Genomic DNA, 19,411 nt, shown 5'->3' with positions numbered 1-19,411 from the left:
ACCTGTTGCCAGATTGACCACAATTTGTGTGCTACTTTCCCTAGCAGCCTCACATGGTATTCTCGTTCATCAAATGGACGTTAAGACAGCTTTTCTTAATGGAGAGCTGGATGAGGAGATCTATATGGATCAACCTGATGGGTTTGTAGTTGAAGGTCAAGAAGCCAAGGTGTGCAAATTGTTGAAGTCTTTGTATAGTCTGAAACAAGCTCCTAAGCAATGGCATGAGAAATTTGATAGAACATTGACATCTGCATGCTTCGCAGTCAATGAGACAGATAAATGTGTATACTATCGCCATGGTGGGGGTGAGGGAGTTATTTTGTGCTTGTATGTTGATGACATACTGATATTTAGGACAAATCTTGAGGTGATAAATGAGGTTAAATCATTCTTGTCTCAAAAATTTGATATGAAGGATTTGGGAGTAGCTGATGTTATCCTAAACATCAAGCTAATTAGAGGTAAGAATGGGATTACACTCTTGCAGTCCCATTATGTGGAGAAGATCTTGAATCACTTTGGCTACATTGATAGTAAGCCTTCTCCAACGCCTTATGATCCTAACTTATTGCTTCGCAAGAACAAGAGAATTGCTAGGAATCAACTGGAATACTCCCAAATCATTGGCTCGCTGATGTACCTGGCTAGTGCAACTAGGCCTGATATCTCCTTTGCTGTGAGCAAGTTGAGCCGGTTTACCTCTAATCCAGGAGATGATCACTGGCGTGCGCTTGAGCGAGTAATGCGCTATCTGAAAGGTACTATGGAATTGGGGCTTCACTATTCTGGGTACCCTGCGGTACTGGAAGGATATAGTGATTCTAACTGGATCTCTGATGTGGACGAGATCAAAGCCACTAGTGGGTATGTCTTCACACTAGGTGGTAGTGCTGTTTCGTGGAGGTCTTGCAAACAGACCATTTTGACAAGGTCAACCATGGAAGCAGAGTTAACGGCACTGGATACTGCTACTGTTGAGGCAGAATGGCTGCGTGATCTATTAATGGATCTGCCTATTGTTGAAAAACCGGTGCCGGCTATCCTTATGAACTGTGACAATCAAACGGTAATTGTCAAAGTGAATAGTTCTAAGGATAATATGAAATCGTCTAGACATGTGAAAAGACGATTGAAGTCTGTCAGGAAGTTGAGAAACTCCGGAGTTATAACGTTGGATTACATCCAAACAACTAGAAACCTGGCAGATCCTTTCACGAAGGGACTATCACGAAATGTGATAGACAATGCATCGAAGGAAATGGGTTTGAGACCCATGTGAGTTATACTATGGTAGTAACCCAGTCTATGTGATCGGAGATCCCGTGAATTAGATCCTGGGAAGAACAAACCATTAGTAAACTAGAGGAGAGTACCGATATATACCCTCTCTAAGTAAAGATGCATGTACTCTTGTGAGCTGCAAGGCAGGTTGACTATACCTTAATGAGTTCTGTTGGCTTTAATTAGCGAAGATGCTGTCCTACAGAGCATTCTTGAAAGAACTCACCTTTGTGAGCTTGACTGTTGGTCGCAGTCTATGAAGATTTTGGGTGAATCTTCTAGGAAGCTTACTAAAGACCTAGGAGTATGACTTATACGCTCCACTCGAGGGGTAGTCTACAGACGGTCTAGTACCAGATAAGATTTTGAGTGAAACTTGCTTGCACAAGACTTGTAATTCAAGGCGTAGTCCATTGTTCAAGTTGTGAGTAAGTGTAGCTTGGAGTTCTAGATGGATGTTCAACCTTAATCGGTCTCCATCGAACCGCTGGTATATAAACAGTACATTGGAAAAGGCAAATCTCAGTGGGATTTTGAGATTTGGTGGGGGATTGTTGGAATTAATGGATAGGCCTTAACCCACTCGAAGATTAATTCTTTGGAAAATCACAAAAGCCCACCTCATGGGATGGCATGCATGTGGAGTTTAGTACCACCTTGCTTATTCTAGGAGAGGGGGACCTCCTTAAAAGGGAGGATGCCCTCCTAGCCACTTGAATCATGTGTGGTGGAGAGAAGAGGGGGAACACACGCGCGTGCTCGCTCGCCTCGCCTCGCAGGGCAGGCGGCGCGCGTGCACGACATACGCATCGAATGGTCCGCAAAAAATTGGTTCCTCACCTTGCGCAGATGCAGCCTCCTTTTGCAGTTTTGTTTTGCTGCAAATTCGGATTCGTTTTTGTTTTGGAAACGTTCCGAAAAATCTGGTGCGTGAAAACGGCGTGGAGTCCGGATAAGTTATGCGCGACTTATCCGGTTTGGTTACGCGCAGTGGAGATCGTGCGGGCGCCCTAATCAAGCGACCCTTCTCTATATAAACCGACCCGCCGTCTTCACGCAACACACGAAAAAATCAATATAGGGTTTGCCTCCTACTCTGTGCTGCGCCGTCGCTTGTAGATTACTCCATCCCGCTCGCCGGCGTGCACCGGCGATCGGGAGAGCAGGTCTCCGGAACCTCTGCCTTCGACGTCCTGCACCGGGAGAAGGCGGCAATAAAGTTTTTGGGAAGCGCTTAGCGCGACTGCTCCCTATTTGTCCGCGACGGCTCGTCTTCCTCTTCGCTCGCGTGCTGCGTGCCTTCGTAGACGCCTGCAATCGCGAAAAGTTCCTGCCGAGTAGCCGGTCTTTCTACCACCTCGGTACGTGTTCAATATGTTGCGCATATTTGATCTGTTCATATTTTACTGCTTAGTTTACATGTGTAGATCTAATGATACGTTAATGCTAGTATACATCTGCAATGCCATGATTTATTTATGGAATATATTAAATCATTATATGCCTATAATCTCAACACCTTCTAATGGCCATGAAAGTGTTCGTTATATCTTCTTCCTCCACTTTTAAGAAAACATCCCGCTTAATGAATGTGACTATACAATCATCCAAAAGCTCATCACCCATCTTATTTCTCAACCATCATTAATAAATGCATCAGTTCTACTATAATAATTTAATAAATATCACAATGCACATGAGTAAAGAGTTCAAAATTTCGAAACTGAAAATTGAAAAAAAGTAAAAAGTAAAAAACCTTTTTTTTTGGCCTGGTGCAGGACTGCGGTCACTGCGGGCGGGCGTTGGCGGCACACGCGGCAGGTCTGCAGCAGTGCGCTAGTGCGGCACTGCGGCTGCGGCGGCAGCCGGCCAAGGCGGCGGACTGCTGCAGGCTACGGCGCCAGTGCGGCAGTGGGCTGCTGCGGCGACCAAGCCGGCCAAGGCGCGCACGCGTGGCCCGGCGGCGCTCGCTCTCACGATCTGATCAGATCGCTGCTCGCGTTGGCGTCGCGACTCGCGAGGGCGAGGAGGGGAGAGACAGAGAGTCCTGCGATGGCGCGACGCTTCGGTTTCTGAATTCCAATTGATTAGATACACCGTACACGCGCGTGAGGGGTGGGGCCTGTGGGCGGCGGGCGCTGGCTCGATGTGCCTCGCTATAAAAATTTAATCTAATAATTTAAAATATCGGGTTCACCAATTTAACTGAAAATCGAAGGTTAGATTTGATATAGCCACGTGGTGGTCTAGGAGCATTTGTAGAAGTATTAGATTTGATAGAGCCACGTGGTGGTCTAGGAGCGTTTGTAGAAGTCCCACGTGATGGTTTGAGAGCATTTTTAGAAAGTTTAATGGACTTTTAGTAAATAATAGATTTAAAATATCGGGTTCACCAATTTAAGTCAAAATCGAAGGTTAGATTTAATAGAGCCACGTGGTGGTCTAGGAGCGTTTGTAGAAGTCCCACGTGGTGATTTGAGAGCGTTTTGTAGGAAGTTTAATGAACTTTTAGTATATAATAGATAGATAGATTTAGTATATAATATTCAGGCACTAGTAAAACAAATTAATTGCAGAATCCGTCACTAAACCGTGAGATGAATTTATTAAGCATAATTAATCCATCATTAATAAATGTTTACTGTAGTACCACGTTAGCACCACTTTGTCAAATCATGAAGTAATTAGGTTTAAAAGATCCGTCTCATAAATTAGTCGTAATATGTACAATTAGTTATTTTTTTAAGCATATATTTAATATGTTTAAACGTTCGATGCGATGAGAAATTTCGGTTGGGATCTACCCTCAGGCAAGCAACGGCATAAATAAGGCGACACATCCCAAGAAGACCACCAGGGGAAGCAAAGGAGGGTTCATGGTTGCGGGTCAGAAACTCAGAATAGAAGAAGATTGTTCCGTGGAAAAAAGAAAATAGAAGAAGAAAGGTATGGAGGATCTAGTACTAGTAGTGAAATCAAGAACGTCACTCCCTATCGCTTTCTCTTCTCCCCGAAGGAAGGAAAGAAACAATCCAATCATATTATAGCTAGTATCCAATATTCTTGTTGTCTTTCACCTTTTGGTCTAGGTTGTCTAGTGCTTGCTATTCTTCTACTAGTAGTATTATAACTGGGTTGTTCATTATTTGAAGATTTTCTTTTCATTGGGGGGACCGGGCTAGAACGATTTTTCACCATCTTTATCTGGTCGGTTTCATGATAAAACTGTGAAAAGTTGTGTCTTCTTCCAAAGCTGTGTGGGTATGGAAGGGTTTGTACGAGGAGAGCGCATGGAGGGTTTGGGGGAAAGAAGAAAAGATTCACGCCTTCTTTTGCCGCGGCGATGGGGTTTTGGGCCGTGGGCGGATGCGGCCGAGAGAGAGAGACCTCCCGCGCGGCGGCCGAGAGCAGCCGAGGCAGGGGGGACGGCCGGCGGCGGCGACCACGAAGCCGTCGGTTTGTTTTGTTACTACTCCATTTCTGTTCCCCCTCCCTGATCAAGTAAACTAGTTTGTAGGATCGCATCAACTCGGATGAGGAATTTTTGCCGATTAGATTTAGTTTTCAAGCTGGAAATATGGTGATTCACGGGCCTTTTTCTTGTGGTGGTTGTCGTTGTTGTTCATGCCATTTTTCTGAAGTGAAAGATGAACAAAAATTTCCACTGAAAAGTAATATTTTGACACTGCAGGTTTGTTGAAAAACGATGGGCACATCGTGCGAAAGATGCAGACGGCGCGATGAGCAGGACTACAGGAATTTGGATGATTCCCAAAAACACTTCTTGCTAACTATGATGGGTGATTTTCAACATGAGATGGTAAGCCAAATATTTTTTTTTATGAAATGCAATGCTGCTTCTTTTCTTTTCCCTTGCCGTTTGTATTTTTTTTTTGTTTCTTTGCTTCTTACAAGTTCTGTTTGGTACAAGCATGATCTTCCTTGCAAATTTCAATAATTCGGTGACTAGATTGTACCCTCTTAAAAGAAACAAGTATTGATGCCCGGATTTAAGCCAATAATATGATACCACATTAGGTTTGTTGGTTAGCACCAGATGTAATATTTTAAAAAGCAAGAAATTAGGCTTTTCAATTTCGTCAGTTTGTTCTGTAGTCACATACAGAAATCAGGGCCTACCCTGAGATTTTTGTGGCCCAGAGTGGAACTAAAAAGAGAGGCCCCACATTGAACATAAACATGAAAACATTAATATAAATATATCAATTGCAAAGATCGAATTATGTGCATGTACTGAACGACTGATATACATTTAAACTAACACCAAAATTATGTGAACAAACTGTAGCAATGAAAGAAATAGCCTGCAAACAACAAACGAGTTCATAACACTGAACTGACATATATTTAACTACTTGTCATTTGGGAAAAAAATCACAGCGGAATTAGCGCTAGTGACTCATCAATAACATGCCGCAAAAAATCATAATTACTTGTTATCCCATGCATTTCAACTTTGATGTTCATACATCACCCAGATCTCATCAGAACTACACAGCTCCACGCTGGTAGCATCAAGGTGAAGCATGCGTTATATTGTAGCATTCTGGTTTGGGCTATCTATTGCCTTCATAGTGAGGAGGAGAGGAAAACATAGTAGAGCAGCTAGTATATCATAAAACTATATTCAAACTAACACCCTCAAAAATATGTTTCTGCAGATCATTCCAAAAGAATTTGTGCAGCGTTTAAAGGGTGACATCCCTGGAGAAATCCAACTGGAAACACGTAACAGAAACAGTCACACTGTTAGAGTTGACAAGACCCAAGAAAAGGTTATCTTTACAGAGGGATGGGCACAATTCGTCAAAACCTTTGATCTGCAGATGGGTGACTCCATGATGTTCAGATTCAATGGAAATTCTCAGTTTGATGTCATTATAGTTGATCAAATTGGCCGCGAGAAAGCATGTTCTGCTGTTGTGGATGATTCTCAGAATCCTAATGTGCAAGAAAGGCGTGTAGATGCTACTGAAACATTGAACAGTTCGCGCGCTCATTCTCAGCCCATGCCAATGCAGTCAACTACTGAAACTGTGAACCATTCACATGCTCGTCCTTGTCCCATGCATACTGCTGTTGATTGCATGCCCCTTTCTCATGCTCATCCTCAACCCATGCCGATGCAATTCCCTACCGAAACTGTGAACCATTGTCATGCTCCTACTGGTCCCATGGAAATGCCACTTGAAAACGTTGCCCTTTCTCATGCTCATGCTAGGCCCTTGCAAATGCAGTCACAACCAACGGATAGATTGACACAGGTGCAAAGAGGTAACTCAAGTAAAGGCAACATGACCACGATGAGTTCCTCCTCCATGTCATCTGGTTACAACTCAATTATTATATGCATTTCCTGATAAAGCACATCTGATGTTTTCTTTTCTTTGCACACAGGATATTCTTTGTCCTCTAAAGATCAGGATTGCAGAGTAGGTGTTATACCTGATCCCATCATCGGGCAAAAGACCATACTAAGTCGAGTTCAGGTGAATGTGGTGAAGCGCAAGATCCAAAATATTGGTTCTCAAATTCCAATCTTTGTATCTGTCATTGGAAAGAACAACGCCTCTGGAAGAATATCCTCTCTAGTGAGTGCCATATTTCTTTGTCGAATGTGCATACTTCTTAATTATGCACTATTTATACTGGTGTTTGATTACCGATGAAAAAGTATTCTTCATGTTGTTAATTATAACCTACTTCCTCCGTCATTCTAGCATTTCCCACATTCATATTGATGCTAATGAATCTAGATAGATATATATGTCTAGATTAATTAGCATCAATATGAATTTGGGAAATGCTAGAATGACTTACATTGTGAAACGGATGGAGTACTAAGCTGTAAGCACTGAATTTACATGTGATATGCTTGCTGCGGTTGCTTAATATATATGATGCAGTGCCTAATTGTTTTAGTTATAATTTATTTGCGATGATTCCATCATCTCATTTTTCTTTCATGTATGCAACTAGAGTATCGCCAACCGATATGTTGATAATTACCTTCAAGACGAGAAAACTATCCGTCTTTCGCGTCTTGGGGACAAGTGGAACATCAGGCTTTCTGATTCGAGTGGTAACAGAAGGATGGTTGGTGGATGCCGAAAGTTTGCGGAAGACAATGATGTTGGAGTGGGTGATATCTGCCTGTTCGAGCTGTTGAAGAATCATAAATGCACAATGAAAGTTCATATCATCAGGGCAAAGGATATCTGTTAATCGAAAAGCCTGTTGAATCTGCTGATTTCTCTGATGACTGTTGCTGGTGCTTTTGTGCTGCTGAGAATGGTAGTCTATCCACAGTTTATGCAACTACTGGTACTAAGTTGTTATTGAACTAGTACATTGCATGCTGATTAGATGGTGATTTCCCTTGCTAATTCTCTTTTTTTGGGTGATACACTAGGGGGGTTCCCTTGCTAATTAATGACCCATGTAATTACTGATACTTACTTTTGGTGCAATGCTTTTGTAGTTAGTTATCAACTGTTCAGGGGCTGTAAGCAGGCTTTCCGCTGTTTTTTTCTCCTTCGGTTCTCTCAATTATATCACGGTTATTGCTCTCAAATACAATCCAGTTAAAAAAAAAGGCTCTTGTATTTTGCTCCTCTAGAATTCTCAAAACTTGGAACATCAGCTCCTTATTTACGCAAATATATCGACTTCTATATTGTCTGGATTGATCTTCTCTGGATGTATCTAGGTAAATTTGAATGCATTATTTTTGTCCTCTTTTCTACAGGGTTTAATCGTATACTCATGCGTATTAGTGTTCTATACTTCTATGCATCTTGACGTTTAATCTTCTACTTCATCGGTCCATAAATATAAGCATTCAAAGTGTACACAAATGTAAGTATTCCAATGTACTGTCCTATGAATCATCTATTTTTTCAAATTTCTTTCTATCTCACCAGAGAGTCCTTACTTACGTTTGTTAATGGAGGGAGTGAATATTAGAGATGCAATGTACGAGTTGGAGGATTTGTTAATGATTCATTTTACAATGCTAAACTTTCTTAAAAGTCTGAAAATATATCTTAAAACTACAAAATTGGACGTCATTGGACCGTAAACTTTAGAGCAATGTGGCTGGCGTCGACATGGCCAAATTTAAATAATATATAAAAAATGGATTCAGGAATTCGAGAAAAAATAAACATGGTTGCTCATCGGAGTACTTAGAACCTACAAATTTGTGTTCCCGATTCCTATATTTTGCATTTCTTCTAATTTCTTACACTCTGTCTATCCAAACACCAATTTTCTCTCTGTTTTTCTATTATATTGAGTTTTCAGTTACTATATTTTTCATTTATTCTCATTTCTTATTCCTTTTTATGTTCCTCAACACCAAGCATATGAATTGCAAGATTCGACTTTCGAGCAGTGATGAAATTGATCGACAAACAGGATGCACAATTTTAGTACAACAAATGGTTCTGAAAAAATGGCCTACGAGACGAATCAACTTCTCTCTATCCCAAAAATATAAAATATAAAGTATTTTAGGTGGATTTGACCTATTTTATCAACAAATGGTTATGTCTAGTTTCATTGCACCATGATATGTCAAATCCACTCAAAATAGGTCAACAAATAGTTATATCCAGATTCAGTGTATATGATATATCACATCTACTCAAAATCTATTATATTATATTTTATAACGTACGGAGTACTAGCTAATTAACATTTAGTATTAGTTACAGACTTAATTAATTACAAGCTATAGCTACATTAAGAAATTCGATTAGACAAGTAATCATGGTCATTTCAATACATCCTGAATTCCTGATGAATTAAAACTCTACGTTGACCCTGTATTCGGCGGACTTGATAGCGGGCTTCTTCTTGGGCGAGAGGCCGTCGACGACGAGCGCGCAGTGCACGTTGACCGTCACCTCCCGGAGGTCGACGTCGCCCAGCCGGAGCGTCACCGGCGCGCTGACGTACACGTCGAGCGGCACGTTGCCGGCCTCCTCGCTCTCCTCCAGCGCGCCCTGCAGCCCCGGCCCGAAGCCGTGCCGCCCCTCCATGGCCACCCTCACCACCGTCGTGTTCCGGTGGCCCTGGTAGAACGCCGGCAGCCGCCCCGAGCACAGCGTCGTGCCGCGGTACGACACCGCCGCCCGCGACCCGGCGCCGTAGCCGATCCCGACCATGTCGTTGGGGTTCTCCGCGCGGACGGACGCCACCAGCTTGGCGTACACGGTGAGGTCGGAGGAGCTCACGTCGAACCGCGCCACGGACATGTCGGACACGGAGTAGGACGGGGCCTTGGGCCTGCACGCGTACAGGAGGTACGCCGACGTCGCCGCCACCGCCACGACGAGGAGGAGGAGGAAGCAGCAGCACCAGCAGAGGCAGCCGCGCAGGCTGCCACCGTCCGTGATGCGGTGCCGGGGCATGTTGCGGCTGGCGCCAGGCGGGACCGTGGCCAGCGAGCTGGAGCCGTACTCCTCCGTGAGCATCACGTACCGCGGCGGCGGCGGAGGCTTGGACGGCCCCGAGCCCCCGTCGTACGCCATGGGAGAGAGAGGGCCTAGCTCGAGCTAGCTAGCTAGAGAGAGAAAGGTTGGGATGGAAGGGGACTAGGGGAGCAAAGGCGCCGTACGTACGTGGTCGCGTTCATGGCGAGCGGCTGAGCGCTCGCTGTGGACAATGTGTCCAAGCTTGCTAAGCAACGCTCATGTCTTAATGGGGATGGCTATCTTTAGACCGCGCGCAGCGCGCTTGTTAGGTATTCATGCATTATCTTTTCTCTCACACACGGTTTCTCGTTCGCTTGCGCTATAATGTTTTGTGTTTTTTCTTTGAAGGACATGCAAATCAAAATCGACTGTTACGATCCAACTCAAATATCACAGATCAACAATAAACATGGCAGGAAACTCCAATTCCATCACAAGATAAAGTGTTCGGTGACATAAATTTAGAGATGGAAGTATAGGATGGGATAAGCAATACTGCAATAGATTGGGAAAAGTAGGGGACAAGAAGTAGGGGAAGGAAGGACACAAGGCATATGCATGCGGGGGATCCTAATGGGCGATCGATCGTCTGGAGATGGGGGTAGCAATCAATCCCCCTCCCTCCCTCCACCTAGTTTCCTTTCTTGGCACCGCATTACTTTTCTATTTTAATAAATTTATGCACCTAAAGTTTACACATCTAAAATTTAGAGACCCAAAGTTTATAAGTTAAAAGTTTATATATCCGATTCAAATTTAATTTGAATTCAAATATTTTTTTTATATATAATATTTCTATACATCTAAAGTTTATACACCTAACCCAAAGTTTATAAGTCAAAAGTTTACATACCTGTTTCAATTTAAATTTTAATTATATCTGATTTGAATTTGAATTCAAATATTTTTTATATATAATATTTCTATACATCTAAAGTTTATACACCTAAAGTTTATAGACCTAAAGTTTATAAGTCAAAAGTTTATATACCCGTTTCAAATTTGAATTTGAATTATATCCGATTTAAATTTAAATTTGAATTCAAATATTTTCTATATATATTATTTCTATACATCTAAAGTTTATACACCTAAAGTTTATAGATCCAAAGTTTATAAGCCAAAATTTTACATAACCGATTCAAATTTTTTATATAAATAGTATTTCTATACATAAATTTTTCTAACTTTTTGTGTTTTTTTAAAAAAATTGTAGTGTACTGTAGTAGAAGAGAAGAAGGGGAGGAGGAAGGGGGAGAGGAGGGAGGAGTGTATCTGAGTATAGGTGAGAGGCAGGGGGGTGATCACTGGACGGATGGGGGAGCGATCACCCACCCATTAGCATTTCCGTATGCATGCCTGTTCATCGATGATCCCCTCAGCTGCAGTGTATCTTGTTTTTATACTCTTTGCTACTCGGTTGGGTCTAAAGCTGGCCCACTACACATCTATGACATTCTTCTCTTCTTGGAAAAAGGCTTGTCCTCAAGCCCATGTAGTGCTTCTGCTTGATCCTTGAGGACTCCTTCAATCCTATTGAAAAAATTCCTATAAATGCCTTTGAATCAAATGATTAAATCCTATCCAATCTTTTAAAATTCCTATGGAATGAGCAATCCTATAGAAATTTTAGAGGAAACTTAGCGAGAGCTTAAAGCTCTTGGAAAATTTCCTTTGAGTCTATCTCTCTTATCCGATTCTTGTGTTTTTTTTTCTATGGTCCAAACAAACGATTATTCATGTGTTTTTCCTCTGTTTTACACTATCATTCATAGTATAATCTTATTTTTCCTTTTTTTTTTCATTCCTACGATTCAAAAGACACCTGTTGCCCCAAGCAAAAGTCTCGTGGGATGACACCACACTTCTGCCACAATTTGAGGAGACAGAATTCCTGGATCATTTGCACACATCCAAAGAGCCTGCACCACCATCGATCCAGCCGTCCATAATTCCATATTCTGTCTGTGTTTTCGTGTGCCAAATTTTTTTAAGTATACGAACACATATTTGAAGTATGAAATGTAGACTAATAACCAAACAAATTACAAATTCCGCCTGTAAACTGCGAGACGAATTTATTAAGCCTAATTAATCAGTCATTAGCAAATGTTTACTGTAGCATCACATTGTTAAATCATGGTGTAATTAGGCTCAAAAGATTCGTCTCGCAATTTACAGTCGGACTGTGCAATTGTTTTTTTTGTCCATATTTGATGCTCCGTACATGTGTCCAAACATTTGATGCGACGGAAAAGTTGAAAATTTGAAGAAAAAAAAAAGTTAAAATCTAAACACGGATCTATCTCATCTTTGTATAAACCATATGTGAACATGTATGATGAAATGAAACGAAAGGCCAATATTTGTAAATTGAAATCATCCAGAATCCTCCCATTTAGATTTCTTAACAACAGATTGACATGTGCCAAAATTGGTACTTGCATAGAATTCATTGGGAGCATAGTTGCATACATTTAATCAATCATTTTAGCCCAGCACTCCTTGAGAATCCAACTTTGATTGGTTTGGCACATTGCATAGCACTAGTTTATTTGAATCATTTCTGGCACATGACTATGCTATTATCTGCAAATGGTCTCTTACAAATTATGCATATTATTAATGCAGCCCTAAAACTGAATGCTTTGCTCCCATGGATAGCAACAGTGGCACCACATAGAAATTTTAATTTTCTCTGTATTAGCAGGCACCAACACTGTTTGCCTATCATAAAACTGATGAATGTAAGTATTCGAAGTTAAACTTGGACCCACCATGGACTGCATTACCACTTACCTGCCCAACTGAATTCTACCAAATATCCAGTCCACGTGCATATATTGCTTGGTGAAGCTCTGTCCATGGAGAAGGTGGTGGCTATGGTGATTTCTCCACATAAGGCATGCAAGAGTTCCACAAAAATTGACCAACAGTGGTACATGGTGGCATACTCCATCCGTCCCATAAAAAATCAACATAGTACTTGATGTTGACACGTCCTAATACTATAAATCTAAGGGCATCCACAATGTGGTGTAAAAATAGTCCATAAGCAATAGAATATTCCATTCAGCCACCTATTACTATTGTGCAACTAGTCCATATAGAAAAAATAGCAAAAGATACCCATATGCATATGGACTACCCATATGGAATAAATTATATTATCTATCTCTACTCCTCTCTCTTCTCCTAATGATACCTTGTATCTTTATATTGTGGACATTGCCATAGGGATAAACTATTTATGTGGGTCCCATCTATATGGATCACTTTGCCATATACATTGGTGATGCCCTAACATGAGTTATTTGTCCAAATTCATAGTAATAGGATGTGTCAACATCACGTACTAGGTTGAGTTTTTTTTAGGACGGGAGAGTAGTTGATAAGACTAGCGACCCAATACATCTTCTAGAACAATTGTGCCCTTTCTTCCACTAGGGTATATATGCAATCCCATTGGTCAAGTAGTGCATACCGTCATTCTCCTAAGGTGAAGGCCATGGTGCTTTTAGCTTTGCATGAATCAACCCTCCGTGAAAATTGGCACAATCATACAACTCATGAACTTAGGACTTCTTTTATCCTATCTGAACAAACTCACAATCCATTTCTCATACACTAGCCATGATGCCAACATAAAGGGACTAGAACTTCTCATTACCATCTATTGACACCCAATATGTTGTCTGCTGCAAATTCTAGAAGTAACTCCAAGATGTTCCAAGAAAACGTGGCCAAGAACAAATGCACAGTCCCACCACCAGGTTTTGCAACCAGCTCTCGGTGGAAAAAATTGCCATGCTCAAGAATTGGAAATTTGAGTAAATTTCAAAAAATCTCATCTATTGTGCTCCAAGTTATATAAAATCACACAGATTTTAGCACGTGGCATATAGCCTCGTCTATTAAGGTCTTAAAATTTCATGAAACCACGTTGCTAACCAATTTGACATACTCCTATATTGAAAAGGCTTTACTTACATGGATATGACATTTTGTCAACGGACGATACCCGTAGACCGTATTATGAGGGTTTTGGGGTACGTTGGTATGAGAATCAACGAGATCCTTATCGAGAGGGGCTCGACGAGATCTATCAGCGAAGAGGCTTCAAGTCCTTTGAATTGCTTCTGTGTTGGCGGGTGTTTTGCACTCAGGATTCAATGCCTTGCACCCCCCCCCAAGGGGTATGTATTTATACCGTGAATCACCTTGGTCTATAAGTAGAACTCGGAGATCTCGGACCCTGCACGACATGATACAGTCCTGATGCTCTCTAAGTAGTAATCTGACATGGTCCTACCCGTGAGGAGTGTTTCCGTAAAATCTCAATGATTTCCTTAACGAACATGGATCCTTTTCGTATACTTGAGGATATACCGTATTCGTATATCTCATAACTCATAGGATAGAGGATATACCTTATCCATAACCCTGACATTAGCCCCCGACTTCAAATCAAATAAGTACTCGTTCTCGCACCCAGACTTCTCAATCAACGACGTCGTATTATCTTGGTCATTCTCAAAAAAAAATTTGAGAAGACATGAAACATTCAATGTTAATGACAGAAGAGCAATGGTCCTTTAACAAATTTGAATTTAAGTCTAAACAACTGCCATAAACAATCCTAAGAAAATCACGGCGGCATTCTCTCTCCATTCCTTGGAATTCGAACTGTCAGATAGTGAGCTTATGAATTCTGGTTCCAAGAACCTGTCGATGTTTGATATCGCGACTACGGTATTTGCATAGTATGGGGATCGCTGGTATCAGGGTATATGCGAGATTGAAGTAAAAGAGATGGAGACAAGGATTTTTATACAGGTTCGGGCCCCTTATTTGACAGGTAATAGCCCTACGTCATGTTGGCCGAAGCCGGTGTTGCTCTTTATTCATCAGGATCACACAAGTACACTATTTGGGATAACATATTTAGCTATCGTCGACTTGGCGGCTAGATAACCAACTCGTAGTCGACGACAGGATAGTCTTCCTCCTCGAATCCGCACTTGGCGAGATCAGAGATAGTGCTAGATCCCTCTTGCTGGCCTCCGTAGGAACCGGATGGGGTATGTCTATGCTAATCTCTGATGTTGATATCCGGCGGCATGTCTTGGCTTGTATTGATCTATGTTGATCTTGTGGCTTCCCCCCTCTCCTCCTAGGGGGGTTTGTATTTATACCCATAGATGCCCCCTTGTCCAAGTAAAACTAGGGAGACCAATATGGATACAATCCGAGTAGTCCTTGTCGTTTCCATACAGAACTCTACTTGTTCTTCCTTATCCAGAACTCCTTCTATATACGAGATATGATTCCGTATAAGACTTGGTATATGGTGGGTATGTGGTATCCATAACCTTGACAGTAGTCCCCGACTTCAATGCAAATGAACGAGTTAAGTTTCTCGATCGAAGACTTTAGAACAACTATTGTTGTGCTCACTTGACCGTTCTCGGTGTGATCAGAAATAACGCTTGATTCCTCTTATCGACCTTTGTAGGCGCTATATTAGGTTTGTCTAGGTTAATCTCTGATGTTGACCGAGAAGATACGGAGCATGCGACTAAGTCTTCCGTCTTGCTGTAATCGAGAATTTGAATTGAAGTCAAGAAATTCCATCTCTGCGGATACACCATCGCTTCATTCCATATTCCTTGTCAAGCCCCATCAACCGTTCTCGAGTAATCGAGTAGGCGTATAGTCTGCGACAAAGCCTTGAAATCTAACTTGATTGTTGTGATGTCTGATTTCCTGAAATCAATACTCAGAACATTTGCCGTACTCGCTTAGTCGATCCCGGTGTAGAACCGTAGAGACACGGAGTCTTCGACAATGTTGAATAGAACTTTCCTGAAATCAATACTCAAAATAGAATATTAAATAGAAATAGCCCCCGAATGAACGCTCAAGGGTAACATGATATAATATGTATGGAAAAATTGAAAATAAATTGAATCTGCGTGTGACAATAAAAGAGTACTCTCGCTAGAGTTGACCTCAGCAAACGGAGTTTGGTACTCTTCCTAGCCCCAAACTATTTTTATGGAAAAGCCATTTTCCACAAAGACAGCTTGAATCTTATAACAAACCATGCTGAAGCTGACAAATCCTAGCCCCCAGCCGTGAAGTTGGAAAAATCAATTTCTGATTACACGGCTTGGTTAATACGCGTCTATTGAGCACTCTTACATGACCAGGTTTTACATGATTGTTTGGCTCTTAGAATCTAACAAAGCCTTATCTGTTCTGGGCGTCCCTAACCGAAATCCCCTTAGGTTTCTCGGAGGCTTTGTCAGAACAACGTAAAGGGACAATAGGACCGCCTTCAAGACGAGGCGATATAAGAAGAGGGGATCAACGGATAAATATTGCACATATAAATACTTACAGAAATTGACATAGATGCTGAGACGGCCACCACATTAGGCAAAGGCCAGGTGTATAGTTGTACTCAACAAATCGAAGAATTAGCGGGAGAATCGCTACACCGCTGGTCGAAGACCAGTTGTAGTCATAACTCGACCACTTGAAATGGAGGTATAAGAGATCACTACGACCTACTGGTTCGAGAACCAGGAGTAGGAGTCTCTCAACCGTTTGAAATTGAGGTGCGAAGACCGCTATGCTACTGGTCGAGGACCAGTCGTAGTCATAACTCGACCTTTGGAAGTCGTTGTACGAGGACTGCTACGCTGCTGGTAGAAGACCTGTCGGAGTCGTACCTCGACCATTAGAAGTCGTGGTGCGAGGATCGCTACATTGCTGGTCGAAGACCAGTCGTAGTCGTACCTCGACCATTAGAAGTCGTGGCGTAAGGATCGCTACGTTGCTAGTGGAGAACCAGTCATAGTAGTACCTCGACCACTTGAAGGGAGTCCAGAGTAATAGATGTATGACATTCTCGCGACCTGCGAGAACTGCCTCTTGATGACGACGAAGGAGTGAGGAATTATCGTAGTCTGAGGTTCCGCTCCTGGACCTACTACCTCATCCTCGGGCCCTCTATAAGTCTGGGGATCTTGAGTTTTTTCGTCGTCGTGTGATGTTGTGATGTCGTTAACCTTGTCCGTTGTCATCCTAATGTCGTTAGTCCTGGACGTTGTCGTCTTGGCGACAACGGCGATCTAGTCGGTCTTGGTTGTCGCTATCACGACAATGTTGATTGTCGCGTTAGGTGTCGTGAGATTGCTGTAACCGACTGGTCGAAGATCAGGAGTAGGCGTATCTCGATCACCTGAAGATGAATTTTTAGGTAGTGAGAGATCGCTATGATCTACTGGTCGAGGACCAGGTGTAGGTGTATCTCGACCACCTATAGGCAACTGATAGGCATACGGAAACAAACCGTATTCACGAAAGCATCTCTTGTTATCCACGACTCCCCTTATCAATATCTGCCGTACTCACTTGGTCGATCCCGGTGTAAGACCGTAGAGACATGGAGCTTTCGACAGTGATAGATGGAGTTCAACGGTCCACAAGTGAATTTAAATTGATAGGCGGCGGGATGTCGCTACAACTATCTGGTCAATAACTAGGAGTAGGCATCTCTTAATCACCTATAGGGGCGCTAGAGTTGGTTATTACATGTGCATCTCATGTGGCCAGCATGACTCATATACCCAACTTATAGCATATCTGGATGTATGTTCGCAATCATGTCGGGTGATCAAGCCGACAACGTTTGCGAGGAATTATCCATTAACAACCTATTCCCAAATAGTTCAGCCGTAGCCGTCGCTATTTATGTGATAGGTCGTCGGTCTTCGTTGGTAGGTTGCGTGTGACAACTAAGCATTTGTCGAGAGCGTTCTCGATGATGGGGTGCACTCGACCATAACCTACTTGAGTGCTCAGTTGTTCCTGAAAAATATTTTCTAGAAGGCAAGATATATAGCAGAGAATATCGAGTATGTACTTAAAAAACTGCATGAACTTTCTAGTATTATCAGGATATAGCGAGCAGATTAAATATCAGACATTATGTAAACCATAAGCAAGTACTACCACCGTTTTTTAATAGATGACGCCGTTGACTTTTTCTCACATATTTGACCATTCGTCTTATTCAAAAAATTTACGTAATTATAATTTATTTTGTTATGAGTTGTTTTATTACTCATAGTACTTTAAGTGTTATTTATATCTTATACATTTGCATAAAATTTTTGAATAAGACGAATGGTCAAACATGTGAAAAAAAGTCAACGGCGTCATCTATTAAAAAACGGAGGGAGTATGATTTATATATAAGAAAATAGAGCGAGCCCCAACATTAAACCATAGTCAGCCTAACATTGGAAACACTCGCATAACATATATTGTATATATAAAAACATGCTCTAGGTAAACATAATAAATTATGGATCTGGCAATATTGTATGATCTGAAAAATAGGTACGGTAAATTGTATATAAAATATTGCGTACCTTTGTAGATACATGCCGGATGTATCTACGAAATTAATATATTAATTTAAAATAATTAAACTAGTAATTACCTTTGTTTGTGTACTGATTGGTCTGAATGCAAGCGTCATGTGTGTTGATGTGTCATGGAGTCGACCTATCTCTGCTCCTGCATCATGCTTGTGTAGCCCAATTGGTTTCTTCGGCACAGCATCCCGTCGTATCCGAGAACAAGTCAAAACTCAATCATGAGGGCCATCGGACTTGGTCGGCGGTGGTAAGTGTGCATGTATAAACCAGGGAACAATAAAAAACACATGAGCAGTACTAAAAGAACGAGACCGATATAACTATGATTACAACCAGAAGTAGAACGGTTAACCTGCTGACGGTAGATTAATTTTAAGATTTCGGCGGCGGACGTATGCTCGGGAGTGGTTGGAACGGACCGAGATCTCGTGGCCGACAATGCTAAACCGATGTCCTCCGTGATATCTCCCAAAGCCAAAGTCGAGAGATTGTTGTCGGGAAATCCATTTCTTAAACCCATCTCGTCAAAACCTTGAAGCACCAAAAATCCCCCTACCTGGCGCGCCACTGTCGACCCCTACCTGGCGCGCTACTGTCGACGTTTCATATCGCGACTACGGTATTTGCATAGTATGGGAATCGTTGGTACCAGGGTATATGCGATATTGAAGTAAAAGAGACGGAGACAAGGATTTTTATATAGGTTCGGGCCCCTTATCTGATAGGTAATAGCCCTACGTCCTGTTGGCCGAAGCCGGTGTTGCTCTTTATTCATCAGGATCACACAAGTACAATATTTGGGATAACATATTTAGTTGTCGTCGACTTGGCGGCTAGATAACCAACTTGTAGTCGATGACATGATAGTCTTCCTCCTCGAATCCGCACTCGGCGTGATCAGAGATAGTGCTAGATCCCTCTTGCCGGCCTCCGTAGGAACCGGATGGGGTATGTTTAGGCTAATCTCTGATATTGATATCTGACGGCATGTCTTGGCTTGTATTGATCTATGTTGATTTTGTGGCTTCCCCCTCTCCTCCTAGGGGGGCTTGTGTTTATACCCATAGATGCCCCCTTGTCTAAGTAAAACTAGGGAGACCAATATAGATATAATCTGAGTAATCCTTGTCGTTTCCATATAGAACTCTACTTGTTCTTCCTTATCTGGAACTC

General features: G+C 42.0%; 2 protein-coding genes across 5 annotated transcripts; one reads left to right on the top strand and one right to left on the bottom strand.

The window, feature by feature from the left end:
• The first annotated feature begins 4,139 nt into the window (after nucleotides 1-4,139).
• LOC4345275 (B3 domain-containing protein Os08g0324300-like) lies at nucleotides 4,140-7,986 on the top strand. 4 transcript variants are annotated; one of them, XM_015793220.3, is made up of 5 exons: nucleotides 4,140-4,230; nucleotides 4,976-5,104; nucleotides 5,967-6,579; nucleotides 6,703-6,896; nucleotides 7,285-7,919. In XM_015793220.3, the coding sequence occupies exons 2-5, from the start codon at nucleotides 4,991-4,993 to the stop codon at nucleotides 7,528-7,530; spliced, it is 1,167 nt and encodes a 388-aa protein (XP_015648706.1). In that variant the 5' UTR covers nucleotides 4,140-4,230; nucleotides 4,976-4,990; the 3' UTR covers nucleotides 7,531-7,919. The 4 variants fall into 4 exon arrangements, with proteins under 4 accessions (XP_015648706.1, XP_066168973.1, XP_066168972.1 ...); XM_066312876.1 differs by having other exon boundaries at nucleotides 4,140-4,736; nucleotides 7,285-7,839; XM_066312875.1 differs by having other exon boundaries at nucleotides 4,140-4,864; nucleotides 7,285-7,839.
• Nucleotides 7,987-8,950: 964 nt separating this feature from the next.
• Nucleotides 8,951-10,007, bottom strand: LOC4345274 (NDR1/HIN1-like protein 6). Its single transcript, XM_015794154.3, has one exon. The coding sequence runs from the start codon at nucleotides 9,840-9,842 to the stop codon at nucleotides 9,114-9,116; it is 729 nt and encodes a 242-aa protein (XP_015649640.1). The 5' UTR covers nucleotides 9,843-10,007; the 3' UTR covers nucleotides 8,951-9,113.
• Nucleotides 10,008-19,411: the final 9,404 nt, after the last annotated feature.

The sequence above is a fragment of the Oryza sativa genome, chromosome 8 (genome assembly GCF_034140825.1).
Source record: "Oryza sativa Japonica Group chromosome 8, ASM3414082v1".
NCBI classification, from domain to species: Eukaryota; Viridiplantae; Streptophyta; class Magnoliopsida; order Poales; family Poaceae; genus Oryza; species Oryza sativa.
The sequence above is the reverse complement of the archived record's forward strand: the minus strand, read 5'-3'. Positions and strand labels throughout refer to the sequence as shown.

Bases quoted from the DNA above. Each gene is read 5' to 3' on its own strand.
- LOC4345275 (NM_001422539.1), top strand. From the start codon at position 4,991: ATGGGCACATCGTGCGAAAGATGCAGACGGCGCGATGAGCAGGACTAC. The intron at 6,580-6,702 runs GTAACTCAAGTA...CTTTGCACACAG, and splicing joins ATTGACACAGGTGCAAAGAG to GATATTCTTTGTCCTCTAAA. The intron at 6,897-7,284 runs GTGAGTGCCATA...GTATGCAACTAG, and splicing joins CTGGAAGAATATCCTCTCTA to AGTATCGCCAACCGATATGT.
- LOC4345274 (XM_015794154.3), bottom strand. From the start codon at position 9,842: ATGGCGTACGACGGGGGCTCGGGGCCGTCCAAGCCTCCGCCGCCGCCG.